This window comes from Aplidium turbinatum, chromosome 18 (genome assembly GCF_918807975.1).
Source record: "Aplidium turbinatum chromosome 18, kaAplTurb1.1, whole genome shotgun sequence".
NCBI lineage: Eukaryota > Metazoa > Chordata > Ascidiacea > Aplousobranchia > Polyclinidae > Aplidium > Aplidium turbinatum.
The window spans coordinates 884,278-911,413 of NC_137489.1; the positions used below are offsets into that span (position 1 = coordinate 884,278).

The 27,136-nt window shown below is 38.7% G+C and overlaps 2 protein-coding genes across 2 annotated transcripts; one reads left to right on the forward strand and one right to left on the reverse strand.

The window, feature by feature from the left end:
• Positions 1–11,997: 11,997 nt before the first annotated feature.
• LOC145787504 (transmembrane protein 106B-like) lies at positions 11,998–21,751 on the forward strand. Its single transcript, XM_082599260.1, has 8 exons — positions 11,998–12,188; positions 17,394–17,486; positions 18,150–18,213; positions 19,116–19,275; positions 19,578–19,655; positions 19,799–19,923; positions 20,653–20,706; positions 21,386–21,751. The coding sequence occupies exons 1-8, from the start codon at positions 12,047–12,049 to the stop codon at positions 21,483–21,485; spliced, it is 816 nt and encodes a 271-aa protein (XP_082455386.1). The 5' UTR covers positions 11,998–12,046; the 3' UTR covers positions 21,486–21,751.
• Positions 21,635–25,305, reverse strand: LOC145787505 (cortexin-2-like). The gene is made up of 2 exons (XM_082599261.1): positions 25,145–25,305; positions 21,635–22,669 (listed from the first exon to the last, which is right to left on the reverse strand). The coding sequence occupies exons 1-2, from the start codon at positions 25,261–25,263 to the stop codon at positions 22,576–22,578; spliced, it is 213 nt and encodes a 70-aa protein (XP_082455387.1). The 5' UTR covers positions 25,264–25,305; the 3' UTR covers positions 21,635–22,575.
• Positions 25,306–27,136: the final 1,831 nt, after the last annotated feature.

The following is a 27,136-nucleotide window of genomic DNA, read 5'->3' on the forward strand; positions in this document are numbered from 1 at the left end:
ATCTATTACAATTTAAAAACTCTGAGATGCTTAAAAGTGAGGAAAATAGATGTTTCGTGAATCGTGAGAGTGACTGAAAGGGTTGCTAATATTGGCGTTGAAGAGAACGAAACTTTTATGTGTTTCTTTGGGTTCTATTTTGCATCCATAAAGAGCTGGCATTTCCACAATAATCTAACTTTTTTGCGTAATTGTGTAGGGTTTTGCCTACCTTACTGTCGTAATTTGTTTATAAATATAAAAAGGATATAATTTAAAAGGTTATTGAGAGACTCTAAGTCTCTAATTAACAAAGATAATTAAAAGGCTTTTGGCTGTCTAGTCTAGGGGTAGGGGAAGGTCGGGACCTGCGAGCCACTTTTTTCTTTTAGATGCATATCTTCTACGTTTCTCAATATTTTTCTCTAAAAATTGGTTTTGCAATGCCTTGTAGTGCTACCTACTCTACAGCAAAAGCACAAGTTCTTATTTCAGCGAATGTTTAATTTACGCGCAAAAACATAAACACGTGCCAAGCGGCTTATCGCACCCCACATGTGGGGAGCGATAAGCCACAATTGCGATAAGCCAAAAATGTAGTATTTTAGCAAAGAAATCACTTCGCCGTATCAAAAATAAAATTTTAAAACATAGTTGTATTATTTATGTGTGAAATCAATCTTCAAGCCAGCTTCCAAGCTTTAAATTTTGAAATAAGCGATGGAAAATCTTCAAATGATTCCTTGGGATGAGTTGTCAGAATTTTCATGTGAAATAGCATAATTAATAGTTGCAAACGAATCAAAAGTCAGAATTGTGATATATCCTAATGGAAAGGTGTGAAAACAAAAAAATGATGTCATATGACACTTTAACATCTACTATCACAGGCACTTGTCATGGCTTGTAGGTCCCAACACAAGGTGACTCAAGGCTCCCTACCTGATCGTTCAGAAATGAAACAACAGCTGAAAAAAAACTAACATTGCTATCTAAAAAACTTTCGGCTTAATCTCATCATAAATACATCACCTACCACTACAAAAAAGTTCATGAACATTTCTTGCATAACAAATGAGTTATTTTAAAACACAATCAGCCAAAAACATTTACTTTTTTAACCCAAAACCTATAAACCCTCTTTGCACCTTCATTTTTAGTACAATTTTGACCAAAGGATTGTGGGAAAGTTATCCAAGCATAAAAAATATAATGACATTTAAAAATGCAAAAAGAGTACTTTATATTAAAAAAAACGGGGGTGGATTATGGCTCCCACCATGATCATGGGTCCCGACCTTCCCCTATGACTTCCTACAAAAAGCAAACGAATTAAATAGGATTAAACATTTTTTATTAATCAGTGTTACAAATTTGCTATTCGGGAATTGAAAAATATCTCTAATCAATATAATTTATTGCGACCGGTGTCAGAAGAGCGACATTCCCCAGTCGTGAATTTAACCTTCTTGTTCTAAATTTCAGTCCGTTCGCTTGCAAGTCTAATTTCGAATGCTTGTCCATTTCAATTCCCCGCTTACTTCATAATATACCGGTAGAGCCTTTTCATCAATAACAGCTATCGTAAGAATCAAGGGAAAAGCTATACCGGTTTCATAGTTATGTCGCATTAGAAATACAGATGTGTTGAGCTAGATTCTGTGTAAGTGACGTTTGTTACAGGAAGCTTGACTTATGTTCTGTGAGAACTAGGGACAATGTGAGAACGCTAGGTTTTGAATTTGCAGCATTGAAATGCATTTTGCAATACTGATAAATTTCGGTTAAATGTTAAAATCTAAATTTGTTAGTTAAAAACATGGTACATGTTGCAATTGCAATCCACCCCAATAACTCAGTTGTATAGCGCGTGACTCAAACAAGCTTCAAGATCACGCGGCACTGGTTCAACTCTTGAGGTGTGTGCTTGACCAACGCACATTAAGGACTGCTTTCCTTTCAGCGGTAAGCTATCTAATGCAGTGGTTCCCAACTCATGGGTCGCGACCCAAAGTTGGGTCGCCTGATAACTTTTTTGGGTCGCTAGTTTTTCAGGCATATTGTATCTTGGGCGAAAAAAATAACAATAAAAAAAGTTTAAAACGTGAAGAGATCGATCACAAAACTGGAAAATATAAACACAAGTCATGAAGCGTTTCATGTCGAGACATCGGAAAGCTTTGTAGCATGATCGTAGTGCAAGAAGATTTAACAATTTTCGCTTTTATTATTGTTATTATTAAATGTAAACCCAACAAAAATTTCAGTCTCCAACATAAATTAACTTGACAAAGTTACGGCATATATATTGTAACGTGCACTATATGTCACGAACGCTATGTCGGACAAACCATGACAAAGTTTTCCACACGTTGGGCCACACATAGTCTGGTGTGGTAAAACGCATCAAAGACAAAGCCCCAAGTGCTGTATGGACTTATTGCTTTCTCCACCAAGATGCCTTTGCTGCAAAAAAGCTGTCTCAAGAGCTGCACGAAGTGTTGAATAATGTGAAGTGTGTAAACTTCATCAAAACAAGTCCACTAAATCGGCATTTGTTTTCGTCATTGTGGATTCTGATTATTATCAAGCATTGCTGTTGCACACAGAAGTGCGATAGTTGTCACGAGGTCGTGTCCTGAAGCGAGTTTGTAATTTTCGAGAGGAGATTGCTATCTTCCTGAGGCAACAGAACTGTGTGAGATTAGCCGAGAAGTTTTTGCTAGAAGATTTCAAGGCAAAAGTTGCTCACCTTGCCGATATATTTGACTCTCTAAATTCTCTAAATTATGCAAGGCAACGGTTTTACGGTGATTGATCGCGCAGCAAAAGTTTCTGCTTAACACAAAAAACTCATGTTCTGGAAAAGTTATGTCACCAGAGATGAGTACGATATATTTCCTCAGCTATAACGCAATATATCTGTGGCAATAAAGTTGATATTAAGCAAACGATAATTACTAATTAGACACCTGGAACAGTTTGCCAAAAAGTTTGTGCACTACTATGGAGAATCTCTAACACTTAATAACCAAAATGATTGGATAATTGATCCATTTGTTGGAAAAGATCTGCCTCAACTTTCCATCCATGTTGCAGAACAGTTTATGGACATAACGACAAAAGTAGCAAACCGTATTTCTTTTGCGTCCTTCAAAGACAAATACCCCAAAGATTCTGCAAACAACCACTTTTGGGCTTCCATCTACAAAGTGTATCCCACAGTTTCACAATTAGGGATTCAAAAGCAGATTCCATTTGCAACAACTTGGCTTTGTAAGATTGGATTTAGTGCCGTGTGTGTATTGAAAACTGAACAGCGAAACCGGCTGGAAGTTAAAGCCGACATGCGGCTATGCCTAAGCAAAACAACGCCTCGATTTCAAAAACTTACGGACAGCAAGCCAGCATTGATAAACATAGTTGTTTCGGAAAAAGTTACTGCTTTTGTAGTGCTGTTTGTTTGCAACACAATGTTGTATGGCTTTTAAAATATTACGACAATTTGCTTGGGTCGCAAGATTTTACCAAACTGAATTTATTTTTTAAATGGGTCGCCTTAAAAACGAGTTGGGAACCACTGATCTAATGGATGGAATAATTCAACAGTCAGGCAACAACATTTTAACCATCAAAAACTTTACTCTGTCAGTCAATCTCGGTGGTTCAAAGCTTTTACAAGTGTGCAATAGGCTACTGCCAGGATGAAACTGTCAAAGAAGCGTTCCCAGTCCGAGGATCAGAATCTAATCAATCAATTTATTCAGATTCGATTTTGCTATAACAATATCATCTTTCGCATTTGATGAGATCTGGCAACACGGTTCTGTGAGTCTTCTGATCAAGAATCAAGATAACTCGTGATCTTTAATTGATTGTTTTTCTTCGGCCTGTTGTTTTGTGGAAGTTTTTGATTATCCTCAGACCAGTGGCGGATTCAGAAAGAAATTTATGGGTGGGCCTAGGAAATATCTTGGTGGGCCTTCACCAGTAATGCAACGGCGGGCCAGCATACAAAAACTTGGTGTTACCGAATATCTCTTACAAATGCTGTGAAATAGTGATGCCACAGACAATTTAGTGCCATTTGGTTGTTCTAGTGTTAAACATTAATATGTTTTTTTTTTCAAGAATCTGATTTTGGATGGACCCACTGTCAATCTGGGTGGGCCTGTACCAATCAGGCCCACCGAGAAATTTTATTTGATAGCTTAAACCTGGCAGTTTTGCATGCTTGTAGAAGTTTGAACCACTGATGCAAGCCCGCTCATCGAGGTTGACAGTAATGAAGTTTCCGATTGTTGAAGTCTTGTGGTAGTAGGCTACCAGTAGGCTATGTACCGTATGTAATTTTTTTCATCCATTTGGAGCCATTGAATGGAAAGCAGTCTGGGACGAAAAAGATACTACTAACTACAATAGTCGATATAGGCCTACCAGCACGTCAATGAATGTGAAAACGTGGCAAAACCTTGAAAGGTTTGAAACATGCCTGGAATTAATTGTGTATACGGTAACGTTTAATTTGAGAGTTTTAGTTTGCAATTTGTTTTGTTTTATTGCTGCCGCCTTCATAATGTTTATCATTTGATTTGACGTTTCCCGACTTGACGTTTTTGCATAATAATACTGACATGATGTGAGCCTACAGCATGCCTGAGCACATATTGAGGTCAAATGTCCTTCTCTACCTTTTGACCAACCTAAGCTATCCATGTAGGAGGACAGCCTATTGTACTGAGTTCTGGTGGTGGAATCGTTAGTTGTTCTGGTGTTTTGATTTGGTGTTCTTGTTGGATTCTGTCGTTTAGCGTTATTGACTTAAAAAGGATTCAACTTAATTCGTACCATGAACAATTCGTACCGTCAGTTTGTACCTTGAAAAGATCGAGAGAAAAAAATAAAAAAGCCGAAGTCAGTGATCGCAGTTTCCGCAAACATTTTAAAATTTTCTGCAAGCAAACGAAAACTCTTAGGATCGTTAATTGAAATTTTTAAATGTTTGCGGAAACTCCGATCAACCCCAACCCTTTTAAAATGTTTGCGGAAACTTCGATCAACCCTAACCCTTTTAAAATGTTTGCAGAAACTACGATCAACCACTTCGGCAAACTCTCAGGATCATTACCGGAAATTTTAAAATGTTTGCGGAAAAACGGAAACTGCAATCAGCGACTTCGGCTTGGTTTTATTTTTTCTCTCGATCTGTTGAGTTTGTTTGTTTGCGGAAACACCCTAACCCTTTTAAAATGTTAGTGGAAACTCCGATCAACCCTAACCCTTTTAAAATGTTTGCAGAAACTGCAATCAGCGACTTGGCAAACTCTTAGGATCATTACCATAAATTAAAAAATGTTTGCGGAACAACGAAAACTGCAATCAGCGATGTTCTATTTTTTTCTCTCATTCTTTTCAGTTTGTTTGTTTGCGGACACCGATACTCTGATACCCTAACTACCGATACTGCGAAACCCTAACCGTGCGGAAACTGCGATCAGCGACTTTTTTATTTTTTCTCTCGATCTTTTCAAGGTACGAACTGACGGTACGAACTGTTCATGGTCTGAATTAGGTTGCACTCGACTTAAAATAAGTCAATAAATGAATCAATAGTGAATACCTCGTGCCCTAGTCACTCCTCGCCATTCAATCATGCCCAGGAGTATTGCCATCCTACTGACGACTGTGTATGGGCGGCCTGCTAATCAGCAGTGTCTGTTACACCGACACCCATCTCGTCGGCTTGACATTACAGAGATAGCCATGGTTGCACAAATGCACAACCATCTCCATACAGGCGTCAGGCTTTTACGCTCAACTATGCACCAATATGGGAAATGGCTTCTTCCTATTGTGAATGTAGGGGCAACACTAAAAGGCGGAAATGTGGAACGCGGAAATAAGCCGGGCGTGAAATGGCGTATTGTCCGCAGAAGTAGCGATTTAATGCCGAAGTATAAAAACGCGGAAATACGATCTTGGGGTCCATATTGTTTAACATAGCGATAACTTCATCATGAAATGTTGCAACATGGAAAAAGGCGGAAATGCGATTTTTAACAACAACTCACCACCGAACCTACTTTTATGTTGAAATATCATTGAAAGATATTGTTTAGAAGCAATTGTGAGGTCATTAAATACTTTGACTGTTTTAATTCCACAGTTATTGGAGTAAATTTCGAAAATTGAAAGGAATTTATTTAAACAGGAAAAAGGCAGAAATACGATTTTTAACAACAACTCACCACCGAACCTACTTTTATGTTGAAATATCATGGAAAGATATTGTTTAGAAGCAATTGTGAGGTCATTAAATACTTTGACTGTTTTAATTCCACAGTTATTGGAGTAAATTTCAAAATTTAATGGAATTTATTGAAATAGGAAAAAGGTGGAAATGCGATTTTTAGCCACAACTCAATACCGAACATTTTCTTATGTTAAAATATATCATTGAAAGATATTATTTAGAAGCAATTGTGAGATCATTAAATATTATGACTGTTTTAATTCTGAAGTTATTTTGGCTTATTTCCGCGTTTCCGCCTTTTAGTGCTGCCCTGAATGTAGTGCTGATAGACTGACTATATCACCAGTGATTGCACCATCTTCAATCCACCTAATGGAGTGAAAGGTCTGCATATTTTGGATGATGAAGCCAAAGGCTGACTGCTTTCTAGTAGCCTTCCAGCATAGTTTAGGAACATCGTAAATCAGGGGTATTAAAAGGATTGACCCTCATCCCCAGAGGCGCACACGACGATGACGACGAGCAACTGTTGAACGAAATTTGTCAGATCCCACTGGAAACTGTGGTTGACAAGTAACCGTGGTATTGATCTCTCAGTTGCAATTACCTACCCGAACTGAGCACAGTGTGAAAGTAGTTTATTCTGCACTGGGACTCCTGCTGCTTTGTCTAGATGTGTTCAGTTTAGAAACAACTTGTGTGCAGAATTTAACATTTGCATTTTGTTGCTAGCCTTACCCTAGACCTCTGCTATGATGGCATTGTCTTCACTGTGATGGTCAGAAATACGCATTCAAACTATATACTGCGGGTTTTGCTTTGGCAGATGGAAGGTCTGAACTGGGATTTGTAAAAATGTAACTGTTTTTACTGATGTTTTCTTTGAAATAATATTGCGAGAAGAAGAGGTGTATAGATTCTTACCACTTATGGTTGTATCATTGGTAATAATAACAAGCAATCATTTTATTTTATGGCATGTATAATGTAATATATAGTATAACTGCTTGAAATACAAATAGCTGGAAGCAGTGCGAAGGCATGCAGTTATTGTTTCATCTTCTTTCATCAAGTGTCCTGCGAGGACATAGCCTTGTGTTGTCAAGCTATGTCAAATTGATGTCCTTTCGACTATGCGCACTGTGCAGTCACCCAGGTAAATGGTGAGAGATTTTACTTGGCATGTTCTTTAGGAGTTCTTCAAATTGCTCAATGTTTCGTTTAAGTATTTGAAATAGTCATATAGATATCCTGACAATGAATTTATGCAATACCGTAAGGTAGTTACTGATTACATGCTTTGATCTTTTGTGCAATGATTTATTTACCAACCTATGCCTTTTGTGTGAAAGGTTTCAACTCGTGATTGAGAGACAGCATAGCTTTGGAATGTTTGCTCAGTGACACAGTGCTTGCATTGTGTACAATGAAAACATGCACTTCACTTGTAAAATCTATTGAGCTTTGTTTGCTTTTACACTGGCTTTAGTTATTGGAAAATGTTGTGGTAAAATTAATAAAGTATTCAAAAACGTTGCCAGGTGAAGTAGCTTAACAGTTTTATCTCATGCAACGTCTCAATCTCTTTAGAATTTAAATGCCTGTGCATGAATATTGAATAGCAGCAACTATCGGTGATGATGCATATAACACAATAACCCTGCATCTAGTTTTCACATTTTTGTGTTTGGGTTATTGAAGGCTAAGCTACCACAGTTTGTTTAAACAATATATACTTCCAGAACTTTCTGAGTAAGCCTGTCTGACGTTGTTAAAGAGTTTTTTAGGTTAAATGGCATCTAACAAGAGCATGCTGGCCAAATGAAGAGACCAAAGTCCAACCGGAATGGCCCGTTTCGGCGAGTCCGATTCGGCGAGTCCAATTCGACTAGTCCGATTCGGCGAGTTCCCTATTCGGCGAAAGCCTTTTTCGGCGAGTGCCCTATTCGGCGAGTTTTTGAAATTTTTAAAAGAAAATTATCGGGTACCGTAGCCTAATTACAGTTGCCGTTTTTACATCGTTTTAACGTCGCTAAACGTTGAAATCGTGCAGAAAGAAATAAAAAAAAATGTTTGAACTATTAAATTAAAATTCGTCATGTCAGTTCAGCTGTTTTTATTAAACACCTTCAGAAAAATTTAAGATATGAAGGAAAAATAAAACGAAGAAAATGTTACAAAAAAAAATAATGTTTATGTCTATAAGTTAGTACTTTTGAATAGTTAAAATCATATGCGCCTAACTATTTTTTTGGCCGTGGGGGCGAAAGCGTGTTTCATCAGCAGCAAGGTAATTTCGGCGAAATGTCACGCAGATGGATGACGTAATTATGTCGTCACACTAGGATTGCTTTTATTGCCACACTCGGAGTTATCGCTAGGTTCGACCTACCGTTAATTATTATAAACAAAGCTCGACCAAAACGCATGCTATGCGTCTGTGTTGGCTAGCGGTTGATGGACTGCGACTCTTTAAGCTAAGCACAACATAAAGTTTAGCAACGAACTAGATTTATTAGCATGAAACAAGAGACGCAAAGGTTTATTAAAAGGTATACTGTAAATGGAATGAAAATACTAACTTGATCATATGCTTGAAAATATACCTGTTGAAAACAAAATCATTCATGTTTACATCAATTCAACAGCACGTCACTTTTAATAATTTAAAAGTTGCTGACATCCGTAAACAGCCCTTGAAAAATAGTTACAGAGAGACGTTTGATTAAGTTTTCGACTTGACATTGCTCCCTTTTCACTACAATATCGCAACTTATGGCTGATCAGCTTTCAAGTTTCAATTCGCTGTAATACGCCCGTTTTCGTGTTGCAGATAAAACAAAAGATGCGCATATTCTCCGCCTTTGATCGGGTTTCTATGGCAACGGTCGTGTGTGCGCCATGCAGTTTGCGCGAGTCCGTTGTTGTGTTGATTATGCCGCGTGTGCGCAATGCGGTTTGTACCAGCCCTTGTTACGTTGGTTAGTGGTTACCTCGGGCCGAGACTTCAAGTTCATTTTCACAGCAACCGATTCACTGCCGCGACAATTCTCTGCAGAGGTTTCGACTTTCGAAAGCGACAGCGAGGCTGTTTGCAAGCGCATTAAGTTAAACTCACGCTGCGTCAACGTAGCAAATTATGTTGTTTTTGAGTGCATTCAACATCTGATGACATTGAATCGACACAAAACGGTAGATTTTTGCTATGTCACAGGCAGCAAAATCAGTCATTTTTACATTGATTCAACGTCTGCAGACGTTAAATCAACGTAAAAATGACAGCTTTTTTTGTCTGGGGTGGGACTGCAGCATCGCTACTCGTTCTAGTGATTATTTACTGCGAAGCTGTTGCGGTTTGCTTTTAAAAATGTTTTTCTGCTGCCGATCTCTAGTTTATCTATTGTTTTATGTATCAATGCCGCATAAAAAGTTGCTCCCACGCGGAAATATGCGTGGGGGCCTGGCCCCCAGGGCGTAGGCGCCTATGGTTAAAATGATTAGTTTGGATCAACAAATGTGTGACCTACACTCCTACAGCTTAGAAATTATCGGGTAAGCTACCGTAGCCTAGTTATCCCGACCAGCAAAAATTTGTTCCAAGAACCCAGTTAGCCTAACAGTTCATTTTTACATTGTAGTAACAGAATGAAAAGGCTAACCAAATGTGTGGCCTATCGTTTTAACGTCGCTAAACGTTGAAATCATGTAGAAAAGGGAGCTTTTCCTGACTAGGATACTTTGAAACTGAGAAACATTCACAGAAGCCCTACGATACGTTGCATTTTTAAAATAATGTATTCAGACGTTGAATCAATGTACAAATGAAATGTTATGCTAAATGGGTTCTTGGAACAAATCGTAGGGCTTCTGTGAATGTTTCTCAGTTTCAAAGTATCCTAGTCAGCAAAAGCTCCCTTTTCTACACGATTGCAACGTTTAGCGACGTTAACACGATAGGCCACACATTTGTTTAGCCTTTTCATTTTGTTACTACAATGTAAAAATGAACTGTGTTCTTGGAACAAATTTTTGCTGGTCGGGATAACTAGGCTACGGTAGCCTACCCGATAATTTCCTTTCAATCCAAGCTGTAGGCCACACATTTGTTGGTCCAAACTAATCATTTTAACTATTCAAAAGTACTAACTTATAGACATAAACATGATCTATTTTTTTTTTTTTTTTGTAACGTTTTCTTTGTTTTTTTTTCCCTTCATATCTTAAATTTTTCTGAAAGTGTTGCGACCTTGCCAAATTTCTTTCAACTCAATAACTTACTTCGGTCACAAGCACGTTTTAACGTTCGCGTTTTGTCGCTTCTACCTTTTTCTACACCTTTGCTATGTTGACGTGTATTGTTTTTGATATCATGATCAGAAATAAAAACAACTGAACTGACATGACGAATTCAAGCACGTTTTAACGTTCGCGTTTTGTCGCTTCTACCTTTGCTATGTTGACGTGTATTGTTTTTGATATGATGGTCAGAAATAAAAACAACTGAACTGACATGACGAATTTTAATTTAATAGTTCAAACATTTTCTTTTTATTCCTTTCTGCACGATTTCAACGTTTAGCGACGTTAAAACGATGTAAAAACGGCAATTATAATTAAGCTACGGTATCCGATAATTTTCTTTCAAAAATTTCAAAAACTCGCCGAATAGGGCACTCGCCGAAAAGGGCTCTCGCCGAATAGGGAACTCGCCGAATCGGACTAGTCGAATCGGACTCGCCGAATAGTAGCAGACCCAAGTCCAACAGGGTGTGAAGTTAGTAAAGTGTCAAGTTTTGCTCATTTATATGACGAGCTGATGTCACGTTGTGTTGTAAATCAGTGAATTAATTTTCTGAAGCTTTTGATTCCTCACATTGTGATGTAAGTCGTTTGTTCAATACCTTGATGCTCACGAACTTGAATTTTCATTGTCTGAATTGTCACTCAATATCCTCAACGTAAATTTCAAACTTGCAAACAAAATTACTGACGTAATCAATACACAAGCTTCATTTGAAAAACTTTATTGTAAATAAGATTGATCAGTTGAACAGAAAACCTTGGATAACACATCGGTTACTTTTATCCTCAACCTGCGGTGGGATGGCGCATCTTACAAGGCGTTGGCTTTCCAATAATTCACCCGGCTTAAGCTGGTTGTTGGTAAATACTGCTCACCTCTACCTAGGTGTAATAAGTTGGGTGGGCATAATTTCGAAAGGTAAGAGACCGAGAGACATGAACTGACCAGTGACCGCCCTACTCTTGTTTGTGCCAAAGGCCTAGTATGATGACAACCTTATCTTCTCATCTCCCGATGCTCAGTAGGAGCTACCCACCCACCACTGAATATGGAATGGAGCTACCCACCCACCTATATATAATTTATAAATTAATAATAATTAAATATATATGTATTGTATATACATATAGAATATAATAATAATTTATAAACAAACTGCTAGAAGTTGTACACAACAAACTTAAACTACCAAACCTCAAAACGAGAAAAAAATAAAACAACTGAAATAAGCCTTTGAAAACATTTTAAAATATTAGCTGGATGTTTTAAGTTGGACATTAGCCGTCGTGGTTTTATTGTGCAGATGCTGCAGAGGTGTCAATTCATTTGAAAAAGAATTTCACTGACAAGAAATTGTTGCTGAGTTTGTGATTTAAAGCTGAGGTAGATAGTAAATTTTTTTTTTTAATTGGGAAATTTCCTATATGGCTTGAAATGACCTGTAACCTTTATCACAGCTGTAAGGTTTTTCTGCCAGAATAGGGATGTGATATTGCTTGTTGTGCTGTGTGATGGGAAATTCATCATTCCGACTGATGAAGCAAGAAGACAAAGATGACTCCACCATCCCTGCGGAAAATTCAAGTTTAAATTCTCACAGGACTAATAGTCAGACCGGTGGTTATGGAGCCACCCTTGACCCCAGCGGGCAAGGTAAGTACATAGGTTAGGGTGCATCATGTGCCCCAACTATATTTGTGGTTCAATGGAAAATGTGCAAACATTTAAACGGATGGACTTACAGATTATAAAATGGACTTTACAGCAAATTAAACAAAACTTGAAACAAATTTGCTGAACAAATTTTGTTTTCAATCATTTTTTTAAATTTTGGGGACACACGACGCACCCTAACATAGGTTGTTAACTTGCTGAGGGTTTGTTCTACACTCTAAGCTCCTTTATTTTCCTGGCAACCAAGCATGGTCTACCAGAGCTTCTTCCCGACGGTCAAATCCTCAAAATAAAAAATCCGTTAGAGATTCGAGTTTGTAAAAATCCGTGGTTGCAAAGATCTGTTAATTAATGTCGTGTTTTTGGGTTTTCTTGTAACATGTAGAGTTTGTCTTTAAGCAACAAATTTATATTTTGACATTTAACCGAAACTTATCAGAATTCCAAAATGCATTTCAACGCTGCAAATTCAAAACCTAAGTTCTGTTCTCACGAAACTTAGGTCACGCTTCCTGTTAAATTAATGTCACTAACGGGTCAAATCATTATATTTCAACAAGAAAATTGCAATTTGTAACCCAATGTCTCAAAAACTCATGAATTTTTGATATAAGGTGCACTTAAATGAGCTAAATCTGATAAAAGAAATTTCAGTGAAATCCATCGAGAAATGGCGGAGCTACACTGATTTGATTTTACCACTAGAGGCACTGTGCGTGATAAGGTAAAAATACAAATATTGATAAAATTTGCAGTTTTAATGCTAGGAATGTGGCGAAAACTGGTAATGTACCATTTTTCGGGATGTAGAATTCAAAAATGAGGTCAAATTAAGCAAAAAAGACTTGCAAATGGGTCAAAACTGGGATTTTATTTTCAAAAGTGACCCATTTCAAGCACGTGCCCTCCGAAAAGGGGACAATGTTTCGAAAAAATAAAAATAGGAAATTGACCTTCGGGAATCAAGGTATCAATCATGTCCAATATTCAAAATAGGTGCCTCAATGCGTTTTATAGACAAATTTCAAATTTTAAAATTGCAATGAAAAAAAACTCTGAAATAGCACAAAATACTGTAATTTAGTGATCAAATTCAAACATGAAAAGTTTTTACAATTTTTCAAACAGTTTTTACAAGTTTTTTTCAACGCATTGGGGCACCTATTTTGAATATTGGACATGATTCCTTGATTCCCGAAGGTCATTTTCCTATTTTTATTTTTTTGAAACATCATCCCCTTTTCGGAGGGCACGCGCTTGAAATGGGTCACTTTTGAAAATAAAATCCCAGTTTTGACCCATTTGCAAGTCTTTTTTGCTTAATTTGACCTCATTTTTGAATTCTACACCCCCAAAAATGGGGGTCTGCTACTATTCGGCGAGTCCGATTCGACTAGTCCGATTCGGCGAGTGCCCTATTCGGCGAGTTTTTGAAATTTTTGAAAGGAAATTATCGGGTACGTAGCCTAATTATAATTGCCGTTTTTACATCGCTTTAACGTCGCTAAACGTTGAAATCGTGCAGAAAGGAATAAAAAGAAAATGTTTGAACTATTAAATTAAAATTCGTCATGTCAGTTCAGTTGTTTTTATTTCTGACCATCATATGAAAAACAATACACGTCAACATAGCAAAGGTAGAAGCGACAAAACGCGAACGTTAAAACGTGCTTGAATTCGTCATGTCAGTTCAGTTGTTTTTATTTCTGATCATGATATCAAAAACAATACACGTCAACATAGCAAAGGTGTGGAAAAAGGTAGAAGCGACAAAACGCGAACGTTAAAACGTGCTTGTGACCGAAGTAAGTTATTCAGTTGAAAGAAATTTGGCAAGGTCGCAACACTTTCAGAAAAATTTAAGATATGAAGGAAAAATAAAACAAAGAAAATGTTACAAAAAAAAAAGATCATGTTTATGTCTATAAATTAGTACTTTTGAATAGTTAAAATGATTAGTTTGGACCAACAAATGTGTGGCCTACAGCTTGGATTGAAAGGAAATTATCGGGTAGGCTACCGTAGCCTAGTTATCCCGACCAGCAAAAATTTGTTCCAAGAACACAGTTCATTTTTACATTGTAGTAACAGAATGAAAAAGCTAAACAAATGTGTGGCCTATCGTGTTAACGTCGCTAAACGTTGAAATCGTGTAGAAAAGGGAGCTTTTCCTGACTAGGATACTTTGAAACTGAGAAACATTCACAGAAGCTCTACGATTTGTTCCAAGAACCCATTTAGCATAACATTTCATTTGTACATTGATTCAACGTCTGAATACATTATTTTAAAAATGCAACGTATCGTAGGGCTTCTGTGAATGTTTCTCAGTTTCAAAGTATCCTAGTCAGGAAAAGCTCCCTTTTCTACACGATTTCAACGTTTAGCGACGTTAAAACGATAGGCCACACATTTGGTTAGCCTTTTCATTCTGTTACTACAATGTAAAAATGAACTGTTAGGCTAACTGGGTTCTTGGAACAAATTTTTGCTGGTCGGGATAACTAGGCTACGGTAGCCTACCCGATAATTTCCTTTCAATCTAAGCTGTAGGAGTGTAGGTCACACATTTGTTGATCCAAACTAATCATTTTAACCATAGGCGCCTACGCCCTGGGGGCCAGGCCCCCACGCATATTTCCGCGTGGGAGCAACTTTTTATGCTGCATTGATACATAAAACAATAGATAAACTAGCGATCGGCAGCAGGAAAACATTTTTAAATGCAAACCGCAACAGCTTCGCAGTAAATAATCACTAGAACGAGTAGCATGCTACAATCCCACCCCAGACAAAAAAAGCTGTCATTTTTACGTTGATTTAACGTCTGCAGACGTTGAATCAATGTAAAAACGACTGATTTTGCTGCCTGTGACATAGCAAAAATCTACCATTTTGCGTCGATTCAATGTCATCAGATGTTGAATGCACCCAAAAACAACATAATTTGCTACGTTGACGCAGCGTGCGTTTAACTTAATGCGCTTGCAAACAGCCTCGCTGTCGCTTTCGAAAGTCGAAACCTCTGCAGAGAATTGTCGCGGCAGTGAATCGGTTGCTGTGAAAATGAACTTGAAGTCTCGGCCCGAGGTTACCACTAACCAACGTAACAAGGGCTGGTACAAACCGCATTGCGCATACGCGGCATAATCAACACAACAACGGACTCGCGCAAACTGCATGGCGCACACACGACCGTTGCCATAGAAACCCGATCAAAGGCGGAGAATATGCGCATCTTTTGTTTTATCTGCAACACGAAAACGGGCGTATTACAGCGAATTGAAACTTGAAAGCTGGTCAGCGATATTGTAGTGAAAAGGGAGCAATGTCAAGCCGAAAACTTAATCAAACGTCTCTCTGTAACTATTTTTCAAGGGCTGTTTACGGATGTCAGCAACTTTTAAATTTATTAAAAGTGACGTGCTGTTGAATTGCTGTAAACATGAATGATTTTGCTTTCAACAGGTATATTTTCAAGCATATGATCAAGTTAGTATTTTCATTCCATTTACAGTATACCTTGTAGTAAACCTTTTCGTCTCTTGTTTCATGCTAATAAATCTAGTTCGTTGCTAAACTTTATGTTGCGCTTAGCTTAAAGAGTCGCAGTCCATCAACCGCTAGCCAACGCAGACGCATAGCATGTGTTTTGGTCGAGCTTTGTTTATAATAATTAACGGTAGGTCGAACGTAGCGATAACTCCGAGTGTGGCACTAAAAGCAATCCTAGTGTGACGACATAATTACGTCATCCATCTGCGTGACATTTCGCTGAATTTACGTTGCTGCTGATGAAACACGCTTTCGCCCCCACGGCCAAAAAAATAGTTAGGCGCCTATGATTTTAACTATTCAAAAGTACTAACTTATAGACATAAACATTATTTTTTTTTGTAACATTTTCTTTGTTTTAATTTTCCTTCATATCTTAAATTTTTCTGAAGGTGATGCAACCTTGCCAAATTTCTTTCAACTCAATAACTTACTTCGGTCACAAGCACGTTTTAACGTTCGCGTTTTGTCGCTTCTACCTTTTTCTAACACCTTTGCTATGTTCCTAGCATCACAACTGCAAATTTTATCAATATTTGTGTTTTTATCTTATCGCGCACAGCGCCTCTAGTGGTATAATCAAATTAGTGTAGCTCCGCCATTTCTTGATGGATTTCACTGAAATTTCTTTTATTAGATTTAGCTCATTCAAGTGCACCTTATATCAAAAATTCATGAGTTTTTGAGACATTGGGTTACACCCCTTGTTGAACACAGAATTTAGCTCAACACATTGGTATTTCTAAAGCGACACAACTGTGTAACCGGTTTTGCTTTCATAACTCTCACGATAGGCTATTACTGATAAAAAGGTATATATTACCGGTATATTATGAAATAAGCGGGGAATTGAAAAAGACACACACTCAGAACCGACTGAACAACGGCAGAACGAGAAGGTAAAATTCACGACTGGGGATTGGGGAATGTTGCTCTTCTGACACCGGTTGCAATAAACTAAATTGGTTAGACATATTTCTCAATTTCCCGAACTTGTAATTGTAATTTTTATTTAGAACGAATATATTTAATGTTCCAATTAACTTGTGTAACTTTTGTAGGTAGCCAAATCATACCCCTAGGCTAGACAGATTAAATATATTTATAATAACAAAAGGCAGCGTCAGATAGGCAAAACCCTACACTGGGGACTTAGGGTACCCAAAACCCTACCCTCACTTCCTCAGACAGCTTTTGAATTTGACAATCGGCAATTGCCAACAACGTTGTTAACTTGTTGAGGGTTACATTTGTATGCTGTGTTACCTTATCAGCTACTTTTTGCTCTGATGAAATTTGGAACTTTTTATGGTAAGTTTAGAGCTTGAAGGCACAGTGCATACTGCATGCATGCAACTATACAGTTTTGCTGAACTGTGGAGAAAGCTACGTAAATATTTTGATATAATAATAATTACGTAACGCTTTGATTTGAGAATAATGTAGACTTAATGCTTTTGTTTAAACTTAATCGTTTGAGATTTCATTTTTCAAAGAAATAACCAAGTCTTGCGTCATTTGTGCTTTTCGGTCGGTAACTCTGATGATTTGATTCATTTACAAGAATGATGTTCTTCTATTGACTACGTCATATCGTTGAATCTGATACATTTTAATTATTGAACGAAGGCAACGGCGGCGATGACTTCACGTACGTTGAGTTTGTTGGGAAGGATGGCCGAACTTGCCCGACATGTAACGGAACCGGAACCATCGCAAAACGTGAGTCTATTTTGATCGGTTCAAGGCCACTTTTGAGTACAAAAGGTTTGATGCTTGAGATTTGCAGATTTTGGTTTTCTGACGAATAAAAAGTAATTATAATTTTTTCTCATGCGTTTAGGAGAAGCTCCCAAAGTTGCCCCACAACAGTGTTGCCAGATCAAACTATTTAAAAATAAACAGTTTTTTAATGCACAGGTATTTTCTAGAAGCACTTCCAATAAACAGTTATGGCTGGCAACAAATATTATACATTTTAGAGTAAACATGTATAGCAGACCTGTTTTATTTGGGTAACGTTTGGAAAGTCAAGTTAGATCATTTAGGCTATGAGGCCTGCTTGGACAAAGATTATTGTAGTTTTATGGTAGACTCACAAAAAATAGTAAAACATTTTGAAAATTTATGAGATCAACTATAAGTTTCCAATATGGTTTTCAATTTTTACAGTTACCCTTCGTTGGTCATGAATTTTTCAACAAGAAGATTGCGATGCAACTTTGCATTGTGTAAATTATTTTCAATCCATCTCCATTCTGGGATACTGAATATTATCCCATGAAGCAATCTGCCAAACATTTGTTAAACCTTTGTCGATTGAGGCAAGGTGCTCCTGCTAGGTGCTTTACGGCATTGACATGCCTCAGTCCTCTATTGTTACAGATCAAGAGGACAAACTGGTGGCGTTGATTCCTTATAACGACCAACGACTCAAGCCGTCGAGAACGTGAGTGACGTCACTTTATTGCGATTAATTAACGAGTTGTTGATAGGATATTGCCGCTATAGAAGACTGGCTGTTGTGGCTTACTGCAGCCATTGGACCAGCTGTTGTGGCTTACTGCAACCATTGCACCAGCTATTGTTGCTTACTGCAACCATTGGACCAGCTGTTGTGGCTTACTGCAACCATTGGACCAGCCGTTGTGGTTTAATGCAACCATTGGACCAGCTGTTGTGGCTTACTGCAACCATTGGACCAGCTGTTGTGGCTTATTGCAACTATTGGACCAGCTGTTGTGGCTTACTGCAACCATTGGACCAGCTGTTGTGGCTTAGTGCAACCATTGGACCAGCTGTTGTGGCTCACTGCAACCATTGGACCAGCTGTTGTGGCTTAGTGCAACCATTGGACCAGCTGTTGTGGCTTACTGCAACCATTGGACCAGCTGTTGTGGCTTAGTGCAACCATTGGACCAGCTGTTGTGACTTACTGCAACCGTTGGACCAGCTGTTGTGGTTTACTGCAACCATTGGACCAGCAAAAGTTTGCTATAGCAGGCCCAACCAACACTGAGGCTAGAGCAAACAAATTTTTGTAAATCCGGTTCCAAGAAAATATCAAAAAAGTCTCTGGCTCCCCTGCCTTGCTAGCAATGACTTGTGGTGCAGCCAGAGTTGTTTGTTTGTCAAATTTCGCATTGAGCAATCATAAGTATGAATGAATGCTGATGACCATCACAACCGTTAGTTAACTTTTGCTTTGGTACAATCCTACATCTAAAGCCTGTGATTACGTTCAATTGTTTATTTCATAAACGGCACTTTCCTCCACAGCCGCTGATATGTGCTTCGCAAGGCTAATCCTTGCCACCAATCAGCAGAAATAACCATCCCCTTCATGCTCAGGAAGATCTATGTGGCTGTAGCGGTTGCCACATGTGCGGTCGTGAGTGGGCTGGTCCTTTTCTTCCTCCTGCCTCGATCGGTCTCCATCACCGAGGATCGCATCGTGTCGTTCAATGTTTCCATCGACAAGAACATGTCAATCACCATCATACCCATACAGGTTGGTACATGTTAACAACCATCATACCCATACAGGTTGGTAGATACTGTATCAGCAACCGTCATACCCATACAGGTTGGTAGATACTGTATCAGCAACCGTCATACCCATACAAGTTGGGACATGTCAGCAACCATTATACCATTCAGAGATTGTAACTTTAACTAAAGTACATGTGTTGAAAAGTTGCCATCGAATTATTCGTTTGTTATTAGACCAACTTTTATCGCACTTCTGTTAGTCCGAACAAACAGTTGCATCATCAGCATAGTTGCAACTTAACGCTGCTTGTTTATGTCCAGAATCGCTTCTTGGTTTCCAACGCGAATTACTTTGACGTCGATATCACGAGCCTCAAGCTGGAAGCTTCATTCGACCAGGTTGGTACTGAAGCTCGCGATACCGGGCGCGGTTGTTCTGCAACTTTCTTGCTTGGAAACCCACAGCGTGTTACTGGCATTCTTTCTTATGTTTTGAACAAATTGCTAACGGACAGATAATGAAATTGATTGTTAATGTCAAGGTTTTGGTGGGGAGCAGCAAACTGCCTCACACGCCTCTTGCCATCGGTGCTCGTGTCAATGAGGAACCTCTGGTGATGGAAGTGGTAACCACCTTCAGTTCCAACAACCAACTCAACTACGTCGCGTAAGTGCCACAACAACCATACTAGCCGCTGCTGCCACGTTACCTCCGTGGTAGAAATATGTTTAAACCTCGTGTCGCTAAGTAACTCTTGTTGGATGGTAACTCTGTCCAGTTACATTAAGCTAGTTAATTATATTATCTGAATTGCTTTCAGCACTTTCATAGGGTTTGTGATGTCATAATAAAACTTTCCGTTTGTTTTGGCGGCTACATGTATGGTCTACTAGCGCTGGTAGGTTAAGCGCTTCGATTCAACCCAGTCAGTTGTAACTTGCTTGTGTAGCTCATTCCCGTTACTTGAAAATTCTATACTTTGATCCCCTGCGAGTGTTCAGTTGCTGGCTGCAGCGTGAAATGGTCTCGGATGATATTTGCTGACCAATGATCTGGGCAGGTCATTGGGGATATTTAGGGCAGGTCATTGTTCAGCCCGTAGTGCACAATGACCCATTGTTCGCACCACCGCTGTGTTTTTACTTTAAAATATAAACAACCGTGAGAGCCATTTGAGCCACCGCGTCTGTGCGATAGAGACGTCGTGTCACCGATGGTAAAGTTGGGCTGTGAAAGCTTGAGAACCACTGCAGCCGATGTAGCTGACTATCTCTCACTTGTGTTTTGCTGTTTACAACCCTTGAGGGAATAATTATCACTTTCTAACTCACGTGATGGCATGACGTCTGCACACGCGCTCAACGAATTCACTCACCAACGAATATTCATCCGCAGAGACCTGTGCACCAACCCGAAGCGTAAAGTTCACGACATTGTCGTCAAGCTGCAGTAAGTGCCTTGTTTCTTATGGTGACGTAATAATCCGGTCGTAGTTGAAAATCCCTGTTCGAGCCGCTTCCCGCTGATGACGTTCACTTCAATTTGTTGCAGGGTTGAGAAAAACCCGGGTCTTTTAAAAAAGCCCAACCCGCATGGGTTTTAAAAAAAAAACGTTTTTTTGGTTTTATTTAAAAAAGATGCAAAACAGGTAGATTCATGCTTATTTCACCTCAAAACTACTTTTTACCAATGAAGTGCCTCTCACTCCCAGTAGGCCTACATGCTGGCATAACTCAATAAAATAATGCACTAGTGCTGTTTAACTATGAGGCCTTCTTGCATAAATGAGTTTTAGTGTAGTACAAAGTGGCATTACTTGATTTTTGTGTACAGAAATATCCACTGTGTTTTCAATTTATCCTTGGAAATTTCCTTCACAATCACATCCTTAAGTCCTAATTTGAAGTTTGTTTTAACTTAAGTGCCTTGTAGTGTTATTGTTCTTTTTTTTCGTTTTTCTTAATAAAAATTGGACAAATTTGATACTCTGGGTTTTTTTAAGTGAGTTTTTCAAAAAAACCCACCCGGGTTTTGGGTAAAATTGGGTAAAATACCGACAACCCTGATTTGTTGTCATCTGCAACCTTGCATCGGAGTGAACTAATGATTCGTGTATGACATCATACAGGGCGACTATGACGGTGCAGTATTTGCAGCACACCGAGCAATCCTCCATCGTCACCTATCGCTACATCGATTGCAGCTATAAAGGATCGAAGCTCGTGTGAGCTGATGATGTCACCAACACCATGGCGTAACACTGTGACTAACATGTGCTTGTGACGTCAGTTGCTCGTCACCTGCGCTTTCCCAACCCTCCAATGGTGCAATCTCTACGTGGATCACATGAAATTAAATGATGTTTTTTGGGAAACTCTTTGCTTGCTGATGACACGTTGTATCGTGAAGTCGCTTTTATTTCATGTTCAATCAGAAATGTTGCATTTATATTTGAGTTGTGCCAATCGAGTTTGGAAATATGTGTTTGATCCATAGACCGGTTTGATCAGTCACCGCGATGTCGCGATTCTAACACGATGACGTCTTGATGGTTTCGAGGTAAATAACTTGAAACTTAAGTTACTGAATTTACTGAAACGATCAAGACGAAGTATTTATGTGAGACCTGCCCTGAAACCCTGTTTCATGGAGTGGTTTAAACATCGTCTGCTTGTTCTGTCGTATATTGATTGCGCTTTAAATTTTTCGTTGTTTATTCTCGCTTGTTGTATAGTAAGCTACTCATATGTTTCATTCTAATACAAACAATCTTCTTGTTGCCATCACCACAGGGGACCGTTCATTGACAAGATGGAGATTCTTCTGGAGCGCTGTAGACGCCTATTCGTGAACTGTGTAGCTTCGTGGGGTCGACCAATCATATTTCGCCACGTCTGGTTTGTCTTGACGTCATTGTTATGCAACTCTTTTGTGACGTAGCGACTTGAGGCAATAGCCGGTCATGCATGACATCGTGCCGCACCAATGCACAGAACCACGAGATTCTGGTTTATTTACGCTCAATTTTCGTTGCCATGGCGTCGAACATCAGGCGAGGTGGAACACGCAATGCCCTTCCACAAAAATACGTTTTAAAATTGTAATTCATGTTCAATGACGTTTACCCCCAACGGTTGTTGTTGGCCCCCTAAGATTTTCTGTCTTGCTACGTCACTGGAAACGAAAATGCGTTTCAGGTAACATTGGGACGGGGAGTTTCCCACGTTCCTTCATTTCAATAACGAGGTCTCGGGAAACTTGGAACTTTTAGTTGCAAACGAGTCTTCATTGGATCGGTAGCGAAAGGCAGTGGTGACGTCACATGAAGTTCTGCAGCGTCCCTTTTTCGAGGTTGTCCGTCCACGCGTTTTTGTCTATGCTGCCGTACGGATCCAGTACCGCTCTTACGCATCTGAACAAACCAAGTAGCTTATTCCACCGATACAAGATATTGTTTCCAATTAACTTACTTGGACTCCAACCTCAAAGCCTTGATAGGTTATTCCTGGTAGTTTCGCATACTTGTAGAGGCTCTTGACACAGGGCCGGTTTACCGAGATTGGCAGAGTGAAGTTTTCTGATTGTTGAAGTGTTGTTGCCAGGAAATTATTCCATTCACTAGGCGCCGCTGAATAAAGTATTTCACTAGGCGGAAGAGCAGTCCTGAAATGCGTTGCTCAAGTGCACACCCCGAGAGTCGAACCAGCGCCGCGTGATCTTGAGCCGGGCGCGTAACCACTGAGCTAACTGGGCGGACTTAGTGTGATTGGTCATTTCTTTTTGTTTTACAATGTTGGTAAAGAGGTCACTTTCTTCAGACATATACAACCAAGCAACCACACGGCATTTAACATAATCCATTAAAATTGAACATAAACTATATGCTACAAACGTTTTCGGCCATACACACGTTAGCCCTTATCAAGTAACAAAAAAAAATAACTGCTTATCATATCTACACTGAAAATGAATAACTGATCTAAACACTGAATTGAAAAAACGAAATGCAAAATGAAACGGCATAGCATAGGAGAAAGGCACATCACACGGCGTTTAAATTACACGAGGCAAAGACGCATCATATGACGTAGCCTATCGAGAAAAGACGTTGAGTAAATAAGAAGCACCTGAGGCAAACAACTGTGTATTGAGGCGAGGATTGTATGATTTTATTAGCAAAGCCTCGTGGATTTTAGTGTCGAATTCGGTGAAACATTATTCTATAATAACATCGCATAATTCTAAACGACTCCAAGGATGGTTTGTTATTAGAACATGTTTGACAATCGAATATGTGATCTTTAATGGCACTTTGCTTGTTCAAATTAGTTAAATCTAAGTGCTCCCTCACTCTCGTGGCCAAATGCCGCGTAGACATACCGATGTATGTACAATTCGCGAATATACGAAAGCAAGTTATCCGCTTTTAAAATGGATAATTAACGCCATGAAGAAGAACAAAACGAATACGTAGAGTACGCAAGAAATAAAAAAGAAACGAAATAATGATGACATTGGTGATGGCTGCTTCTCACCTAACCTTTCCATCAAATCTTGTAGGTATTCATTCTTTTCTAAGACGTAAGCTTTATCGAAGGGGGCCAATAGTTTGGTGGATCAACAAAAGAACCTAATGGCAGTTTGAGGGTTCTCTCGTAGCTGAGTTTGACAAGAGAAATCAGGACTGGTCGGCAAACAATACAAAAATTGCTTTTTGTAAACGTCATGTGTTGCTTCCTGAGTTGGTGTCGCAACAAAAATTGGTTGGAGAAAATCGATTTTTCAGGTACAAAAGTGAATTTAGTAGATTTTGCTGATTTAATATTCTGTTTGAGCCATTATGGTTTTTTTGATAACAATGAAGAATTCATCATAGACATTGCCGGATTTACCATTAAACTAGAAAGGCTGAAGCTAGGGCCTCAAGATTTAGGGGCCTCAAATTGTAAGATGTAGGCCTAGGCTACCACGTATATTTAGAAACGCTTAAACGTGGCCTATTTATTTGGAGAAACTTTCACCTGGTAATAACGTGAAATTTTCTGGCAACCAGTTTCAATAAAGTCAAGTAGGTGTTTATGAACAGGCAGGGGTGGATGTACCGGGTGGGCCTGATTGGTACAGGCCCACCCAAAATCAGATTCATGAAAAAAAAACATATTAATGTTTAACACTTGAACAAGAAAGTGGCACTGAATTGTCTGTGGCATCACTATTTCACAGCATTTTTAAGAGATATTCGGTAACACTAAGTTTTTGTATGCTGGCCCGCCGTGGAATTATTGGTGAAAGCCCACCAAGATATTTCCTAGGCCCACACATAAATTACGTTCTGAATCAGCCACTGTAGCAGGTCGTAATGCAAATTTAATTTTTGGTTTGTTTCTTATTGAATAGACGAAGAGAAGATTTGAAGAAGAGAATAAATTATATGACTCAGACTAAAGGTTAGATTTTTAACTGTTTACCTTGAAAATGGCTTGATTGTTCATAGTCATTGAGAAAATTGTTAGTTGATTATTTTTTTTGAATAACATTTCCTATATTACAGTACCAGTAGCCTAAGATTTCACAAAATGTTTATAATCAAATTCCAAAATTTGGTTATCTTCAAATGGTTAATTTCAACACTTGCATGCAGGGGCCAATTGCCCCCCAAAAATATTTTCATATAGTAATTAGTAAATGGGCGTTTTATTTTGTTTTTATATCGTTTCGATTCGAATAATATTTCGAATGGCTCCCTTGAAGAAAATCCTACGTACGCCACTGATCGCATGCATGATAGCCTTATAGCTAAACTTTACACGCATGAGTGCTCATTCAGGAGCCCTTACACCAGTGATGCAAGAACCATAACGTAAGTGACTATGAGGTTGTAGCCTACCTGTAAAGTTGCAGCAAGAGGAAGGTAACAAGGACCCCCAACATCAGCATCATGAGCACCTCTTCCGGTCCGATTGTGACGTAAATGTCGTCATCGACAACTTCTACTTCCATTTCCATGGTTACCGATTTGACCTTTCGCCTTTTCACTTGTTTTTATTCAGCGACTTAACTTTCAAACCCAATACAAAATGATATCAAGTTTAGTTTATTTATTTTTTTAATTACATTTTCTAATAATTTCAAATATTTTACATTTTCCAATATAACTTTTGATTATCTCTAAACTGTCTTGGCTGAGACTACTTCAATAAGTTAAAATAAAATGAAATAGACAAATTGAGAGAGATTTGAAACTTCTCCGTTTTGAACTTTTAAACTTCCGAGACAAAGCAACGTGAGATTATAAATTGATCAACTCAATATCAAACGGAAGCAATTTGAAAAAAGTAACAAAAGTTATGCTTTTGGATAAGTCTGACACAGTTCACTTGCTGAGAGTGACTGGATCTAGATTCTAGAAGACGTTCAAAGTGGAAAGGTTTGCAAAAAAAAAATATTTCACTGAACTGCAACCGGCAACTTATCTCAGACCTTCTCAATGAGCTGCTGACTCGAATGCCACTTTGGCTGATCAGGGAATGGCCAGAACCTCGTTTATTCTCAAGAGAATAAAGCGTCTGTGATTGTGACGTCAAGTAGCAACTTGTTATTCCACGACTAAATGACGTTAATGCAACGTAATGACATCACTTCGCGATGTTCTGCTATCTGACGTTGTTGCTGTATGTTAGCCAACAATACGCAGCAGAGCGTCGCGACACGTCGCTGATGTTTTGCACCAAAGCATAATATTTCCCAAATATCGATGGGTCTTCGAAAACAAATTGAGTCCATGAGTCCAATTTAACTTATTTTTGCCTTGAATAATGTAACTTTTTATATCTAGTGCCATAAAATATTGACGAATTGATATACGAACTATTTACAGAAGCTCACCGTAGATGGCCCATAGGCTACCATAGATGGCCCATAGGCTACCATTTAACTTGACTTTCGGTCTTCTCTGAGATTAGTTGGAGATGAAATTGTGTAGCATTTATTTTATTGTCAGACATATTTATTTGTTACAAAACGCACTAGGGCTATTTTAGTTTCCCAGACAGCAAGATCCGTCATTTTCACATTTATTTAACGTGTGCAGACGTAATAGGTGCATTATTGTGTCAACAGGTGCAACTGTTTGCGTTCAATGCGACTGAAGATAATCTCGTTGGCTAAAATCGACTTTTAGAAAACATCAAACTGAATAAACTACAGGAGTAAGCCAGATACCCACCGTAGCTTTGCAAACTGACTCGATTGAGTCATCACTGGGTTTAAACTGTGCAATATCGATGAAGCATGATTTGGCGCAGGTCTACTTTAAACTAACCACAGTCGCAATAACAACGTCCAGGATATGGGATAAAATGCAAGACGTTTTTTCTATCTTTCATCCAGAGATTTTTTTCCTTCTAATTTCCATTTCATCATAGAAATCTTCCATTCCATCTCAAAAATTGTTTTCATAACTTACCATTTGCAAACTTTGTAATTTTTGCATTGCACATGCCCACCGACTATAAGCTAAGTTTGAACGGCAAATTTAACGGCAGTATTTTTCTTCTAATTTTGTAAGTCACCGTTTGCGGTGTTAGAAGTTAGAATTAGAAGACCGATATCTGTGGTTTGAAAGTGCTCTTGTTTCGGTGCTTCAACACTTGTTGGAAAGGGAGCGCATTGAGATGGAATGCGTTGGAATGGCTGTTTTCCTCGTTCTGTCAATTCATGTGAAATATCAGGGGTAACTAACTTGGATGACATTTTTTTTTCGATGCTTCCAAATGTATCGTCATTATGTTTTCGCGGGTTGGTGGAGTGTAGGATCGGCTACGTTTAGGTGTTCTGTTTTCGCAATGATTTCTGTCCAGTGTGTTCTAGGGGTTTGCAG

Excerpts from the sequence above, each read along its gene's own strand:
- LOC145787504 (XM_082599260.1), top strand. The coding sequence starts at position 12,047 with ATGGGAAATTCATCATTCCGACTGATGAAGCAAGAAGACAAAGATGAC. Across the intron at positions 12,189-17,393 it reads CCTTGACCCCAGCGGGCAAG|GCAACGGCGGCGATGACTTC; the intron begins GTAAGTACATAG and ends TATTGAACGAAG. Across the intron at positions 17,487-18,149 it reads AACCGGAACCATCGCAAAAC|ATCAAGAGGACAAACTGGTG; the intron begins GTGAGTCTATTT and ends CTATTGTTACAG.
- LOC145787505 (XM_082599261.1), bottom strand. The coding sequence starts at position 25,263 with ATGGAAATGGAAGTAGAAGTTGTCGATGACGACATTTACGTCACAATC. Across the intron at positions 22,670-25,144 it reads CTCTTGCTGCAACTTTACAG|ATGCGTAAGAGCGGTACTGG; the intron begins GTAGGCTACAAC and ends TGGTTTGTTCAG.